This window comes from Panthera onca, chromosome E2 (genome assembly GCF_046562875.1).
Source record: "Panthera onca isolate mPanOnc1 chromosome E2, mPanOnc1 haplotype 2, whole genome shotgun sequence".
Classification (NCBI taxonomy): Eukaryota; Metazoa; Chordata; class Mammalia; order Carnivora; family Felidae; genus Panthera; species Panthera onca.
In genome coordinates, this window is record NC_138353.1 from 6,601,216 (window position 1) to 6,616,997 (window position 15,782).

At 42.5% G+C, this 15,782-nt stretch overlaps 1 protein-coding gene and 1 non-coding gene across 2 annotated transcripts in view; one reads left to right on the plus strand and one right to left on the minus strand.

Moving 5' to 3' along the window:
* The window catches only part of LOC132677092 (uncharacterized), a 290,019-nt gene that overhangs the window by 257,712 nt on the left and 16,525 nt on the right, over positions 1-15,782 (minus strand). The window lies entirely within an intron of this gene.
* LOC145713212 (vomeronasal type-1 receptor 4-like) lies at positions 5,875-6,944 on the plus strand. The gene has a single exon (XM_081791421.1). It carries the CDS (start codon positions 5,985-5,987, stop codon positions 6,942-6,944), a length of 960 nt encoding a protein of 319 aa, XP_081647547.1. The 5' UTR covers positions 5,875-5,984.

The following is a 15,782-nucleotide window of genomic DNA, read 5'->3' on the forward strand; positions in this document are numbered from 1 at the left end:
GTCCCCACGGCAATCACCTGTGCTGGTTCTGGTCCTTCCTCTTCATTTGCTACATGTGAGGAACCCACAGCATCTGTGTTGAGATGGGACGTTAGCGAGTAAGAGGGTCAGGTGTGCTCTGCTTGCTCTCTCTAGGGCTACCGAAAGGCGGATTGGGTGGGGGATGCTGTGGAAACCGAGTTCTGGGGAGAGAAGCAGCAGCACCACCAGAGACTCTGTTGAAAATGGTAATTCATCGGCGGGACCACAGCTGTATCTCAATCTCCTAGAGTAGGGTTCTCCTGCAGACTCTGTTTCATCAGAAATGCAAGAGATTCACATACAACGCTTTCAGAGGCAATGTTTGGCCAAGTGGTGCTCATTACTGGCTTCCTGTTACGATCACCAAGGGGGGTTTTAACAACTATCATCTCCTGTGCCTACTTCCTGATCATAGATGGGCATACTGGCACTGTGTACTCTCATGGTGGAAGGCGCCAATGAGCAATCTGGGATTTTTACCGGTTCAGTGTTCTCATTCATGAGCATACATCCTCATGACATATGCATTGCCACAAAGCATCCCATCTCCAAATGCTAGGGCTTAGATTTCCCCATATGATTTGGGGCTAGGGGGAATAAACGTTTAAGCTCTTCCATTGATGTAACTACTTAGCAGATTTAACAACAAGACACAAATATATTCTGAAACAGTTCTTAGATCAAAAACATGAGGGGCCTTGCCTGGGTACTCTGATTACAGTGTCACCATCTGAATCAAGGGGTCAATCACCTGGACTTCATTCTCCAGAGCCTGGGGAAGAATCCTCTTCCATCATCTTTTAGGTTATTGGCACAATTCATTTCCTTCTTATGGTTTCCACATGTGCCCCCCTACACTTCAGCTCAGAGACAGCAACAGTCCGTTAAATCCTTCTTAGGCTTCAAATCTCTGATTTCCTCTTCTATCAAATCTCTCTGGCTTCTGTCTCTTTTGAGGGTGCATGGAATCACTTTGAATCCACAGATAATCTGGAATAACGTCTCTTTTTAAAGGTCATCTCATTAGTAACCTTCAACCTCCAAATCCCTTTTACTTGGTATCATAACAAAGGCAAGGGAGTAATCCCAACTGGACATCTGCCTGTAAGATTATGAAATCAGTGAAATTTTACAATGAAAAAAATATTTTAGAAATTATCAACACATCCACAACTCTCTCGTCTCTGGTTTCTAGGATGAAAACACATCAGTGAAATAGCTTTCAAATATTCAGGTACCCCATGTTTTATTTTCTTAAAGTAAAGCCCATGCATTAGAGCTCTTAAAGCTCATCTGGTTAAAATAAAGTGTTCGGTTTTAGAAATATCACCACACAAAAAAGAATCTTCCTCAGATCAATGTTGGGGCATAAAATGTCCTTGACCCATAACAGTTCTTCAACAGAGATGCAGAGTTTGGGATGAGACAGCTCTTTCCCACACTTGCAACTCTGGATACCAGTCAACAGCCTCTCCAGCCTGACCTGACCAGGCCACTTCCTGCACCTAATTTCCCAAGGAACGGTTGGCATTTGTGTCCTAAAACTGCATCTTCCCTCCCATACTGTGTGTTCTATTTCACGACGTGAAGGGACATATAACATGAGGAAGAGTTTTGCCTCCTGAGCTGAGATTAGAAACTATCCCTGATGCTTGCAATTGACCATATATTGAGAATGAATGAATGGGTGTCAAACAGTGGCCTCCAATCTGTCCTGTGCCACCACCACCCTCCCAGTTCCCAGGCTCCTCTGCCCCACACTGCATGCCTCTCTCCTACTGTGGTCCTCCACGCCCCCACCCCAAGAGCCCCAGTCACCTGCTAAACCTCCACGCACCCCTCACCTGGACTCAGCCCCATGAAACTTCTGCATCCCACCCCAACTTCCTTCCCCTCACCTTTTTGACATCTCTCACTACGTGTCCACTATTCCAGGGACTCCAAGGTGACCCTCCTGACCTTCCATCTTCCCTGCAAACATCACCCTCTGGACTCTTCTTTTTCTAATATACCACTCCAATTCCAGTATCTCACCCATTCCCTGGGTCCTCTACACCCACACCATGTGGTGTCCCCACCTCCACTCCTGCGTGAACCCAATCCACACCCAGATGCATTTCCCGAACCCTATCACCCCTGACCCTTTCTCCTGGCTTCTTGGCTCCCTCACTGCCCACTATCCTCCCTGTCTCCCTCACTGCCCTGTGCCTCTTTGCCTCATTCAAGGTCTCCTCCAGGGTCCCTCTCCTCTTCAGACACTCTATCTGGCTTGGACTAAACGGTCTTCTTTCAAATTTCACCTGCCCCACACTTACTCCTCTTCATCTCTCCCACCATGACTTTAACCCCTCCGAGACCTTGTCTCCTGTGGGTTTCACCAACCAGACTATTAATATCTTCCCTACTAAGTGCCCATCCCCATTATCACCTTCACTCCCGTGAACCATGCATCTTTCTGCAGAACCCAACATGCCTAATACCCTTCACTCCCCTGCACACTTTATCTCCTTGTACTCTCAAATATGGCAATGCCCCTGCGACATTGAGCACACGTTTGTCTTTTGTCCTTCTGCCTTCTTTCTTCTCCTGCACTCTCTTCTCCCCTCACCACAGGACTTCTGCACCACCATCCAGTCCCTATGTCCTTCTTTCCCTGCACCCTCTCTCTCACTTGCTCTGTCACGCACTCCAACTTTCCCACCACAGCCCTAACTAGGGTGGTAATGCTCAAAGCAATAGTTGAGGCTGTATATTGTAAATATTCCCCTTGTGGGTTGTAGGACTCTTGAAAGGATTACAAATGATAAAAGGGCCCCGTTTCTGGCATCCAGACGTCCAGAAATAGACCTCTTCTTTTATACAAGAACATGTCAGCAAGAGACCCACACCCATGATGAAAGTGTATGTTGATTTTATGAAAGTGAACATGAACTGTGAGTTTGTGTAAAAGTGTGGTGAATGTTAATGTTAATGAGGGTGCGTTTTTATGTGTTCAGTATGTGCCTGAGTGTTTCAGAGTTTCAACAGCAACTTGAGTACATAAATGATCATGGATGTGTCTAATAGTATGTGACTATATGCAAGTGCGTACATACATGAATATTTGTGTCTGCGTGTGTGTAAAGGATTTATGTTTGTGTGCAGCCTGGGTTGCCCACCATTATGGCTCTGACTTGAAAATGGCTAGTAACTGCATAGTGAACCTGTATCAAATGTGGATTTGTCTGTAAGAAAAAACAAAGGATCAGTTTCAACTCCTAATATGTGTTTCTTCTTACCAAACAGTAAGTGCTCATTACTGAAAATTCAGCATTAAAATAGAATAGAATAGAATAGAACAGAACAGAATAGAATGCGTAGAGGAATGTTGTAACCCTTTGATCCTCTTGAATTAAGTAGCCAAGGATTGGGTCATCCAATATTTACAGCAGTGGTAGAATCTTCTGGTTGTGCCATTGGATCCTGCTGTTTCAATCTGTAATAGACTCTTTTAGAAACTTCTCTCTTTATGGATATTGTTAGATCTCTAATTCTTAGCAATGGGGGTCAATAATGGTCAAGCATATTTTCCTACATAATTTTCATATTAATTAGCATTGGGTTATTTAAAGGAGTCCAAATTAATCAACTTTGACCTGTGAAATGATTTCTATAGAATGATTTATAGAATCAAAGTATAGAATAGTGACTTCTATAGTGAGGTGTATATATACATCATGCTCTCCTTTTTACTTGTATTTACTCCTATTGATCCCAGGTATCTTGTCTCATTCCGTTTCTCTACTAATAATCTTAATTGATGGTTCCATTCAGGGGTCTGAAGATTAGGAAAGTTATTAATTTCTGGGTTGACGAACTTCTCTGGGAAGTGAAAAATCCAGTGGGACACACAGCCTTCCCCACCAATCCCTCAGATGTCAGAACACAGTAGTTTGTGCTGTCCTTAATAGGAGAACCCATCTACCTACAGGAATCAAGGGGGGAAAACGAGCCTTCCACAAATACTCCAATAGTGTCCTAGGAGGGTCTAAGTAGAAACTCATAATTGTTTTTCATAATTAACAACTAAGTGGAAAAGTTTCAGACATATCTTCAGCTCCCAAGCCTGTACTCCCAGTGCAGCAACAAATGAAATAATTGTACTTCTGAGAGAGGTGACCTCACAGGATCACAAACCTATATCTCAGAGTCTGGCTGCCTCCGTCCCATATACAGACTGGCTGCCACATCCTTCACACTGAGCCTCTCCCGGCAGCAGGAAGGAGTTGGTGAAGATTTCTATGTCAGTCTGGCAGCCAGTGTCTGTATACAAAAAGGCAAAATGAGAGCCTGGGTGAATGACCATATCAGAGAAGGGCAATCTTGTGTGTGTATTAAATGATTCATTGTGAAAGTCATGCAGGAAGGCGGAATAATTCTGAGGCTTGAGCTGAGCTAGAAGAGATGAAGTCCTAGACCTTCACCAATCCCTGACAGCTCCTAATGCAATGAAGGTAATCTTCGCTCATACTGATGGCTGGTGTTCAGTGCAAGTAATAATACACACTGATTTTTAAGTCCTTAAGGACTGAGCTGTAAAATTAATCTGCTGTGCAGTCTACATTATAAGAATCATAGAATGAATTTTCAAGCGCTTGAATTACATGTGTGCCTCCATGCTTGTAGTAAAGAGTATGAAGAATGTACAGGAACCATGTGATCTTGTGCACAAAGTGTATGCAAATGGTAATGGCTTGATTTAAACAGTATTCTAATTCTAGATGCACCATAGAATTATGGGGACAGTAATTAAGTCTTAACTGAAAACAGCCATATCTGTGGATTATAGTGTATCTACATTCATTCCGAGCAACAGGTAAGGAGCAGCTGACATAAAAATGATGAGTTCCAGATGGCACCTGTCAAGTTCATATCGTGTTCTTTCCACCCATTTAAAAATTATTCTGCTATCAATACAAAAACCAAGTACTTTGGTTTCTAACATGTGTAAGAATACATGCCTTGCAGATGCCATTTTGCACTACTGTCTTTCATATTAATACCAGTCACAAATCTTAGTTCATTGATAATAGTTTTCCTTAACTCAGGAATTAATAAGTAGATAATTGTATCATCTGAAATCCATACCAATTTAGTTTCTTCCTTACACTATTTTATCATGCATTAGTGTTTTATGTCCAAAGTTTATGGAATTATGTGTGGTAATTCAACAATTCCTGTGATTGCTACCATTACACTTGGCTGCCTCACATAAAAGCAAATGAATCTTTCCTCTTGCCATCCTAATATTAACCCCCTTTTGCATCCACTACACGTTACTTGTCATGGGACAGGTTCCAGACGTATGCTACTACCAGAATGCATGCATGGTTACTAAGCTATTTAAGACTCACCCATAATTGATATTATCCTGTTGAACAAAGCTTTAGAAATTAATGCAAACTGGTAATAAAAATTGCACAATACCACCACTCTAAAATCAACCACAAGGTGTCAAATCAAAACTAACTACAGATCTGGATTATTGGATGGACACAGCTAACTAGCTGTCTAGCAGGCCATGGAGGCTCAGGGCACTGTTTCTAGCCCAACAGGTTCCCAGTCCCCACGCAGCCTGAAGGAGTAGATTTGGACAAATACTTAATCTCTCTGTGTGTCTGTTCTCTTCACCTTTTAACTACAGCCACAGTAGTGCCAACCTCATAGATCGTGGACCATGAAGAAGTTCTCATATGAGTGCCTTCACAGGAGTGATTTTATAGTACGGCTCTTTAAAGTTCTGCATTCAGCCCTCGGAAGCTGCTATGAAAAGAAGACCTCAAGTAGGCGTATCCAAGGGGCAAGGAATGGAAAGCAGAACATAGTGGATTTCAGCTGACGTGATACATGTGGCGCATGTCTCATATTTCCATGAAGGAAGTTCTAGCCCAGAAGGCAACTGTCAGTGACTGGGACCAGAGACAATGGTCACAAGGGATCTGGCCATCGGTCTGATCTTCTTCACACAGACTACCGTTGGAGTCCTGGGAAATTTCTCACTTCTTTGTCATTATATCATCCTTTCCTTCACTGCGTACAGGTGGAGGTCCACAGATTTCATTCATAAGCACCTGATTATAGCCAACTTCTTAGCCCTACTCTGTAAAGGAGTCCCCCAGACCATGGCAGCATTTGGGCGGAAACATTTCCTCAGTGACATTGGATGCAAACTTCTTCTCTTTCTTCACAGAGTGGGGAGGGGAGTGTCCATTGGTAGCATCTGCATTTTGAGTGTCTACCAGGCCATCACCATCAGCCCTGGGAACTGCAGGTGGGCAGAGCTTAAAGTTAAAGCGCCCAAATACATTTTCCCCTCGATTTTCCTGTGTTGGGTCCTGCAAATGCTGGTGAATATCATTTTTCCTATCTACTTAACGAGCACATTGAGCGATAAGAACATCACAGACAAAAAAGATTTTGGATACTGTTCTTCGGTTCGTCATGACAAAACTAGTGACTCACTGTATGGACTGTTGTTATCATTCCCCGATGTGTTATGTCTGGGGCTCATGCTCTGGGCCAGCAGCTCCATGGTTTTCATCCTGTACAGGCACAAGCAGCGAGTCCAACATATTCGAGGAACCAATGCTTCTTCCAGAACCTCCCCGGAGTCCAGAGCCACCAAAACTATCCTTCTCCTGGTGAGCACCTTTGTCTATTTTTACACCCTGTCCTCCATCTTTCAACTTGTTATGAGTCTTTTTGATAATCCCAGCTTGATCCTCGTGAATGTCGCTGCAGTCGTGTCTGTGTGTTTCCCAACTGTCAGCCCCTTTCTGCTCATGAGCCACAACTCCAAGGTACCCAAGGTACCCAAGGTACCCAGGCTCTGCTTTGCCTGGAGAAGGAATATAAGACCTCCTTGTCTTATGAAAAATACGTAGACTGTATGTACTTCTACAATGTACAGCTGCCAATTCATTCACACCCCTCACAGTCCTAAAAAAATGTATGAGTCACAAGGAATGGTAAACAGGAAAAGTTGACCATCTTCTTTAATATAAACAATAATTCATAGTAACACTGTAATGAGACATCATTATCTTGTAAATACTCATATAATTGAAGTTTTTCTAATACTTTCAGTAAAGCATTTCAGAATTTATTCAATAATAAACACCAGGTCTTGAAACAATCTGGATATTACAGATAAGTCTTCAAGTGTGTGAATTTCAATCGAAAGCAATACATTTCCAAGAAAAGAACCTGGCTTGAAATCATAAGATATGTGAACATGGCTTAGTGGGTAGCCTTGTCATTCCTCTGAGAAAGTAATGTTCCCACTGGATAAAGAATAGCCTGGCCAGGGGTGGTGGAGAAAAAAATCCGTTTTCGGGCAATGTAGTCTCTGTGAGCCACTTAAGAGTTTTGTAGGTAATTCACATCCTTAGAGAGTGGTCCCTAATTTATTTGAAACATGATGTTAGGAAGGGAGATGAGCATGTTGATCATATTTTCATGTAGAAATGAACAGACCGGGTCAAAGAAAGCCACAAAAGGCAAAATATGTTTCTGCTGATATTTAAAGGCCATCAAGTGAGTGTCAACAATGTAAACAGAAACGTGTTGTGATCTGGAGAAAGCAGATTTTTCCCTATTATGTTAAGATGACTTGGCCACATGGGCAAGAACGGGGTTTGGAGGTGCATGCTCCAGTCTCCTTGTGGGCACACACAAGCCTCGGGGTCATTTACGCAGGTATTCAGCTGGGAATTCAAATCCCTGAACTCAGCATTTTCTTTTACCTCTTTGCCCAGCAAACAGCGAACGTTATCGTGTTTATTTGTTTTCCGAAAATCTTTGCAAGTGTCAAATACATGCTCACCCAGATACTTCTTCAAGTGGCTGATCAGGAGTCTCCAGGGTAGATCTTCTGTGATGGGTTATCAGTGCTCTCTTTAGCAATTTTATTTTTTTTTTTAATGTTTATTTTTTAAATTTATTGTCAAATTGGATTCCATACAACACCCAGTGCTCATCCCAAAAGGTGACCTCCTCAATACCCATCACCCACCCTCCCCTCCCTCCTACCCCCATAAGCCCTCAGTTTGTTCTCAGTTTTTAAGAGTCTCTTATGCTTTGGCTCTCTCCCACTCTAATCTCTTTTTTTGTTTTTTTTTTTTCCTTTCCCTCCCCCATGGGTTCCTGTTAAGTTTCTCAGGATCCACATAAGAGTGAAAACATATGGTATCTGTCTTTCTCTGTATGTCTTATTTCACTTAGCATCACACTCTCCAGTTCCATCCATGCTGCTACAAAGGGCCATATTTCATTCTTTCTCATTGCCACATAGTACTCCACTGTGTATATAAACCACAATTTCTTTATCCATTCATCAGTTGATGGACATTTAAGCTCTTTCCATACTTTGGCTATTGTTGAGAGTGCTGCTATAAACATTGGGGTACAAGTGCCCCTATGCATCAGCACTTCTGTATCCCTTGGGTAAATTCCTAGCAGTGTTACTGCTGGGTCATGGAGTAGGTCTATTTTTAATTTTTTGAAGAACCTCCACACTGTTTTCCAGAGTGGCCGCACCAATTTGCATTCCCACCAACAATGCAAGAGGGTTCCCGTTTCTCCACATCCTCGCCAGCATCTATAGTCTCCTGATTTGTTCATTTTGGCCACTCTGACTGGCATGAGGTGATATCTGAGTGTGGTTTTGATTTGTATTTCCCTGATGAGGAGTGACATTGAGCATCTTTTCATGTGCCTGTTGGCCATCTGGATGTCTTCTTTAGAGAAGTGTCTATTCATGTTTTCTGCCCATTTCTTCACTGAATTATTTGTTTTTCAGGTGTGGAGTTTGGTGAGCTCTTTATAGATTTTGGATACTAGCCCTTTGTCTGATATGTCATTTGCAAATATCTTTTCCCATTCCGTTGGTTGACTTTTAGTTTTGTTGGTTGTTTCCTTTGCTGTATGGAAGCTTCTTATCTTCATGAGGTCCCAGTAGTTCATTTTTGCTTTTAATTCCCTTGCCTTTGGGGATGAAATTGCTACAACTGAGGTCAGAGGTCTTTTCCTGCTTTCTCCTCTAGGGTTTTGATGGCTTCCTGTCTCATATTCAGGTCCTTTACCAATTTTGAGTTTATTTTTGTGAATGGTGTGAGAAAGTGGTCTAGTTTCAACCTTCTGCATGTTGCTGTCCAGTTCTCCCAGCACCATTTGTTAAAGAGACTGTCCTTTTTCCATTGGATGTTCTTTCCTGCTTTGTCAAAGATGAGTTGGTCATACGTTTGTGGGTCTAGTTCTGGGGTTTCTATTCTATTCCATTGGTCTATGTGTCTGTTTTTGTGCCAATACCATGCTGTCTTGATGATTACAGCTTTGTAGTAGAGGCTAAAGTCTGGGATTGTGATGCCTCCTGCTTTGGTCTTCTTCAAAATTACTTTGGCTATTCGGGGCCTTTTGTGGTTCCATATGAATTTTAGGATTGCTTGTTCTAGCTTCGAGAAGAATGCTGGTGCAATTTTGATTGGGATTGCATTGAATGTGTAGATAGCTTTGGGTAGTATTGACATTTTGACAATATTTATTCTTCCAACCCATGAGCAGGGAATGTCTTTCCATTTCTTTATATCTTCTTCAATTTCCTTCATAAGCTTTCTATAGTTTTCAGCATACAGATCTTTTACATCTTTGGTTAGATTTATTCCTAGGTATTTTATGCTTCTCGGTGCAATTGTGAATGGGATCAGTTTTTGTCTTTCTGTTGCTTCATTATTAGTGTATAAGAATGCAACTGATTTCTGTACATTTTGTATCCTGCAACTTTGCTGAATTCATGTATCAGTTCTAGCAGACTTTTGGTGGAGTCTATCGGATTTTCCATGTATAATATCATGTCATCTGCAAAAAGTGAAACCTTAACTTCATCTTTACCAATTTTGATGCCTTTGATTTCCTTTGTTGTCTGATTGCTGATGCTAGAACTTCCAGCACTATGTTAAACAACAGCGGTGAGAGTGGACATCCCGGTCATGTTCCTGATCTCAGGGAAAAAGCTCTCAGGTGTTCCCCATTGAGGATGATGTTAGCTGTGGGATTTTCATAAATGGCTTTTATGATGTTTAAGTATGTTCTTTCTATCCTGACTTTCTCGAGGGTTTTTTATTAAGAAACGTTGCTGAATTTTGTCAAATGCCTTTTCTGCATCAATTGACAGGATCGTGTGCTTCTTTTCTTTTATTAATGTGATGTATCATGTTGATTGATTTGTGAATGTTGAAGCAGCCCTGCATCCCAGGAATGAATCCCACTTGATCATGGTGAGTAATTCTTTTTATATGCTGTTGAATTCGATTTGCTAGTATCGTATTGAGAATTTTTGCATCCATATTCATCAGGGATATTGGCCTGTAGTTTTCTTTTTTTACTGGGTCTCCTTCTGGTTTAGGAATCAAAGTAATACTGGCTTCATAGAATGAGTCTGGAAGTTTTCCTTCCCTTTCTATTTTTTGGAATAGCTTGATAAGGATAGGTATTATCTCCGCTTTAAACGTCTGGTAGAACTCCCGTGGGAAGCCATCTGGTCCTGGACTCTTATTTGTTGGGAGATTTTTGATAACTGATTCAATTCCTTCGCTGGTTATGGGTCTGTTCAAGCTTTCTATTTCCTCCTGATTGAGTTTTGGAAGCGTGTGGGTGTTTAGGAATTTGTCCATTTCTTCCAGGTTGTCCAGTTTGTTGGCATATAATTTTTCATAGTATTCCCTGATAATTGTTTGGATCTCTGAGGGATTGGTTGTAATAATTCCATTTTCATTCATGATTTTAACTATTTGGGTCATCTCCCTTTTCTTTTTGAGAAGCCTGGCTAGAGGTTTATCAATTTTGTTTATTTTTTCAAAAAACCAACTCTTGGTTTCATTGATCTGCTCTACAGATTTTTTAGATTCTATATCGTTTATTTCTGCTCTGATCTTTATTATTTCTCTTCTGCTGCTGGGTTTAGGCTGTCTTTGCTGTTCTGCTTCTAGTTCCTTTAGGTGTGCTGTTAGATTTTGTATTTGGGATTTTTCTTGTTGCTTGAGATAGGCCTGGATTGCAATGTATTTTCCCCTCAGGACTGCCTTCGCTGCAACCCAAAGCGTTTGGATTGTTGTATTTTCATTTTTGTTTGTTTCCATATATTTTTCAATTTCTTCTCTAATTGCCTGGTTGACCCATTCATTATTTAGTAGGGTGTTCTTTAACCTCCATGCTTTTGGAGGTTTTCCAGACTTTTTCCTGTGGTTGATTTCAAGCTTCCTAGCATTGGGGTCTGAAAGTATGCATGGTATGATCTCAATTCTTGTATACTTCTGAAGGGCTGTTTTGTGATCCAGTATGTGATCTATCTTAGAGAATGTTCCATGTGCACTCGAGAAGAAAGTATATTCTGTTGTTTCGGGATGCAGAGTTCTAAATATGTCTGTCAAGCCCATCTGAACCAATGTATCATTCAGGGCCCTCGTTTCTTTATTGACCGTGTGTCTAGATGATCCATTTCTGTAAGTGGAATGTTAAAGTCCCCTGCAATCACCACATTCTTATCAATAAGGTTGCTTATGTTTGTAATTGTTTTATATATTTGGGGGCTCCCATATTCAGTGCATAGACATTTATAATTGTTAGCTCTTCCTGATGGATAGACCCTGTAATTATTATATAATGCCCTTCTTCAACTCTCGTTACAGCCTTTAAAGTCTAGTTTGTCTGACATAAGTATGGCTACTCCAACTTTCTTTTGACTTCCAGTAGCATGATAGATAGTACTGCATCCCCTCACTTTCAATCTGAAGGTGTCCTCAAGTCTAAAATGAGTCTCTTGTAGACAGCAAATAGATGGGTCTTGTTTTTTTATCCATTCTGATACCCTATGTCTTTTGGTTGGAGCATTTAGTCCATTTATGTTCAGTGTTATTATAGAAAGACATGGGTTTAGAGTCACTGTGATGTCTATAGGTTTCATGCTTGTAGCGATGTCTCTGGTACTTTGTCTCACAGGATCCCCCTTAGGATCTCTTGTAGGGCTGCTTTAGTGGTGACGAATTCCTTCAGTTTTTGATTGTTTGGGAAGACCTTTATCTCTCCTTCTATTCTAAATGACAAACTTGCTAGATAAAGGATTCTTGGCTGCATATTTTTTCTCTTCATCACATTGAAGATTTCCTGCCATTCCTTTCTGGCCTGCCAAGTTTCAGTAGAGAGATCCATCACGAGTCTTATAGGTCTCCCTTTATATGTTAGAGCACGTTTATCCCTAGCTGCTTTCAGAATTTTCTCTTTATCCTTGTATTTTGCCAGCTTCACTACAATATGTCGTGCAGAAGATCGATTCAAGTTACATCTGAAGGGAGTTCTCTGTGCCTCTTGGATTTCAATGCCTTTTTCTTTCCCCAGATCCGGGAAGTTCTCAGCTATTATTTCTTCAAGTACACCTTCAGCACCTTTCCCTCTCTCTTCCTCCTCTGGAATACCAATTATGCATAGATTATTTCTCTTTAGTGCATCACTTAGTTCTCCAATTTTCCCCTCATACTCCTGGATTTTTTTAATCTTTTTCTCAGCTTCCTCTTTTTCCATAATTTTATCTTCTAGTTCACCTATTCTCTCCTCTGCCTCTTCAATCCGAGCCGTGGTCGTCTCCATTTTGTTTTGCAGTTCATTTATAGCATTTTTTTTAGCTCCTCCTGACTGTTCCTTAGTCCCTTGATCTCTGTAGCAATAGAGTCTCTGCTGTCCTCTATACTGTTTTGAAGCCCAGCGATTAATTTTATGACTATTATTCTAAATTCACTTTCTGTTATATTGTTTAAATCCTTTTTGATCAGTTTGTTAGCTGTTGTTATTTCCTGGAGATTCTTTTGAGGGGAATTCTTCCATTTCGTCAGTTTGGATAGTCCCTGGAGTGGTGCGGAATTGCGGGGTACTTCCCCTGTGCTGTGTTGAATAACTTGTGTTGGTGGGCGGGGCCGCAGTCAGACCTGATGTCTGCCCCCAGCCCACCGCTGGGGCCACAGACAGACTGGTGTGTACCTTCTCTTCCCCTCTCCTAAGAGTGGGATTCACTGTGGGGTGGCGTGGCCCGTCTGGGCTACTTGCACACTGCCAGGCTTGTGGTGCTGGGGATCTGGCGTGTTAGCTGGAGTGGATCGGCAAGGTGCACGGGGGCGGGAGGGGCAGGCTCAGCTTGCTTTTCCTTTGGTGATCCACTTCAGGAGAGGCCCTGCAGCACCGGGAGGGAGTCAGACCCGCCACCGGAGGGATGGATCCGCAGAAGCACAGCGTTGGGTATTTGCGTGGTGCAAGCAAGTTCCCTGGCAGGAACCGGTTCCCTTTGGGATTTTGGCTGGGGGATGGGCGGGGGAGATGGCGCTGGTGAGCTCCTTTGTTCCCCGCCAAGCTGCGCTGTGTCGTCTGGGGCTCAACAACTCTCCCTCCCGTTGTCTTTCAGCCCTCCCACTCTCTGTGCAGAGCTATTAACTTATAACCCTCCAGATGTTAAGTCCCGCTCGCTGTTGGAACACACACTGTCCGGCCCCCTCCGCTTTTGCCAGCCAAACTCGGGGGCTGTGCTTTGCTGGTGGGCCGCCCCTTCGCCCCGGCTCCCTCCTGCCAGTCCGTGTAGCGCGCACCGCCTCTCCGCCCTTCCTACCCTCTTCCGTGGACCTCTCGTCTGCGCTTGGCTCCGGAGACTCCGTTCTGCTAGTCTTCTGACGGTTTTCTGGGTTATTTAGGCAGGTGCAAGTGGAATCTAAGTGATCAGCAGGACGCAGTGAGCCCAGCGTCCTCCTACACCGCCATGTTCCTGACCAATCTCTCTCTTTAGCAATTTTAAATCTAGTCAGATTGAAAGCCAAAGTCAATGGCACTAGGAAGCCACAATCATCAGAAAGTGTCCTAAAAGCACGTCCCTGTTCACTGACGGTTTAGGTAGGCTGCACCCTCATGGTGTCCAGTGGGCCACTGGGTCTGGTTAGTGTCAGTGCTGGCTCTGCAGATCTGAAATCAGAGGCAGTTCCTTCCTCCATTGGTCACATCTCAGATTCCTCAGCTGTTGCCAGGGGTCTGGCTGTTAAGTGTACCTCTTGGAAATCTATGGCAGATTACGGACCATCTTGCCTTTCTTGAGGTGTGACCCGTGGAAACCAACTGCAGTGCTGAAATACTTGTCTGGGTTACTCATTCAGATGCCCATGGTGAGGCCTGTTCTTTACACAGTTTGCCCAGAATCAAGCTGCTGACTGACACTGAGGTATCTGTGATTGGCACACTTGTGACTCCTGGTAAAAGTTGACCCTTCCGTTTTTATGACTCATGAGGCCCGGACCTGTGTGTGGGACCACTGACACCCCCAGCCCCACAATTAACACTGGTGCCTCATCGCAGCTGACACTTTCAATCCACCTGTCAGCTGCCACCAGTTACACCACCTGTGCTCTTGAAAATAACGTGTGTCATATCCTAAACTTTCTGGAGCATTTGCATTCTGGGCACAGTAAGTCTCTTACAGAAAAAACTAGCTCCAAAAAATGAACCAGTAGTCCAACACCACCTCCCTAACCTCTGTCATCTTGATCAGAAATCCCAGCGATGGAATGTCTTGCCCAGAAATGCACACCTCATCTCAGCTTCTCCAAGATAATGAATAATGGAGGAACCAGGAGGTTGCATGAAAACATTTTCAAACTCCAAGGGCTACTCTGACCCTTTCTTGTGATAATGTGTCTTTCTTTCCCTTTAAGAGCAGCCACAGAACATCCTGGTCGGTCATATTCTCAAGGGCATCACAGAACAACGAAGCCGAAGAGATCACTCAATTAGGTATTGAGAACTGTGGTGGTGTTTCAGTGTTGTTGTTGTTATTTTAATAAACTATTTTAGAACAGCTTTAGATGCAAAAATACAAAGATGATACAGATTTCCTACAGATACTCAATTTCATTGAGGACTAATATCTTACATCAGTATCTACACTCGTGATAACTAATGAACCAATATCAATGCATTTTTCTTAACTAAAGTAAAAACTTTATGAGCATTTGCTGAATCTTTACCTAATGTCCTTTTTCTGTTCCAAGAAACCATCCAGACACTAAATCTTGTTTAGTGCTCATTTCTCCTGAGTTTCCACTTTGCTGTGACAATTTATCAGATTTTTCTCATTTTTGATCATCCTGACACACTTGAGGAGTACTAGTTGGGAATCCCGAAGGGCCCTCCGTTGCGATGAATGTGATAAATTTCTCATGATTATTGTGGGGTTCTGTTTTAGGGAAGAGGACCGAGGGTATGATATGCCATTTCCAATACAGTATATCAAGGGTACATTCCACCAATATGACTTATCACTGTTGACATCAACCTACATTCCCTGCATGAGGTCATGTGTATGAGGACTCCTCGGTGAGACCTATGCGACCCCTTTTCACACTGTACTATTTGCAGAGAAGTCACTGTGTGTGACTGACATTTAGGATACGAATGTTATGTTCTGCCTTCTTAAGGATAAAGTTTGTACATAAATTATGTGAAATTCTTCTAAAAAGGAGATCTCATTTCTCTGTTATTTATCGTGAGATTTCTTCATATCAGTTTAGACTCATACACATTTGTTTTATACCCCGAGTTAGAATCCAATACTGCTTCTTCTACTCTTTTTTAAAATCAAAGAGTTAGGGGCACCTGGGTGGCTCAGTCAGTTAAGCAACTGACTCCTGATGTTGGCTCAG

What these genes read in the sequence shown, in the direction of transcription:
- LOC145713212 (XM_081791421.1), top strand. Translation starts at nt 5,985, where the DNA reads ATGGTCACAAGGGATCTGGCCATCGGTCTGATCTTCTTCACACAGACT.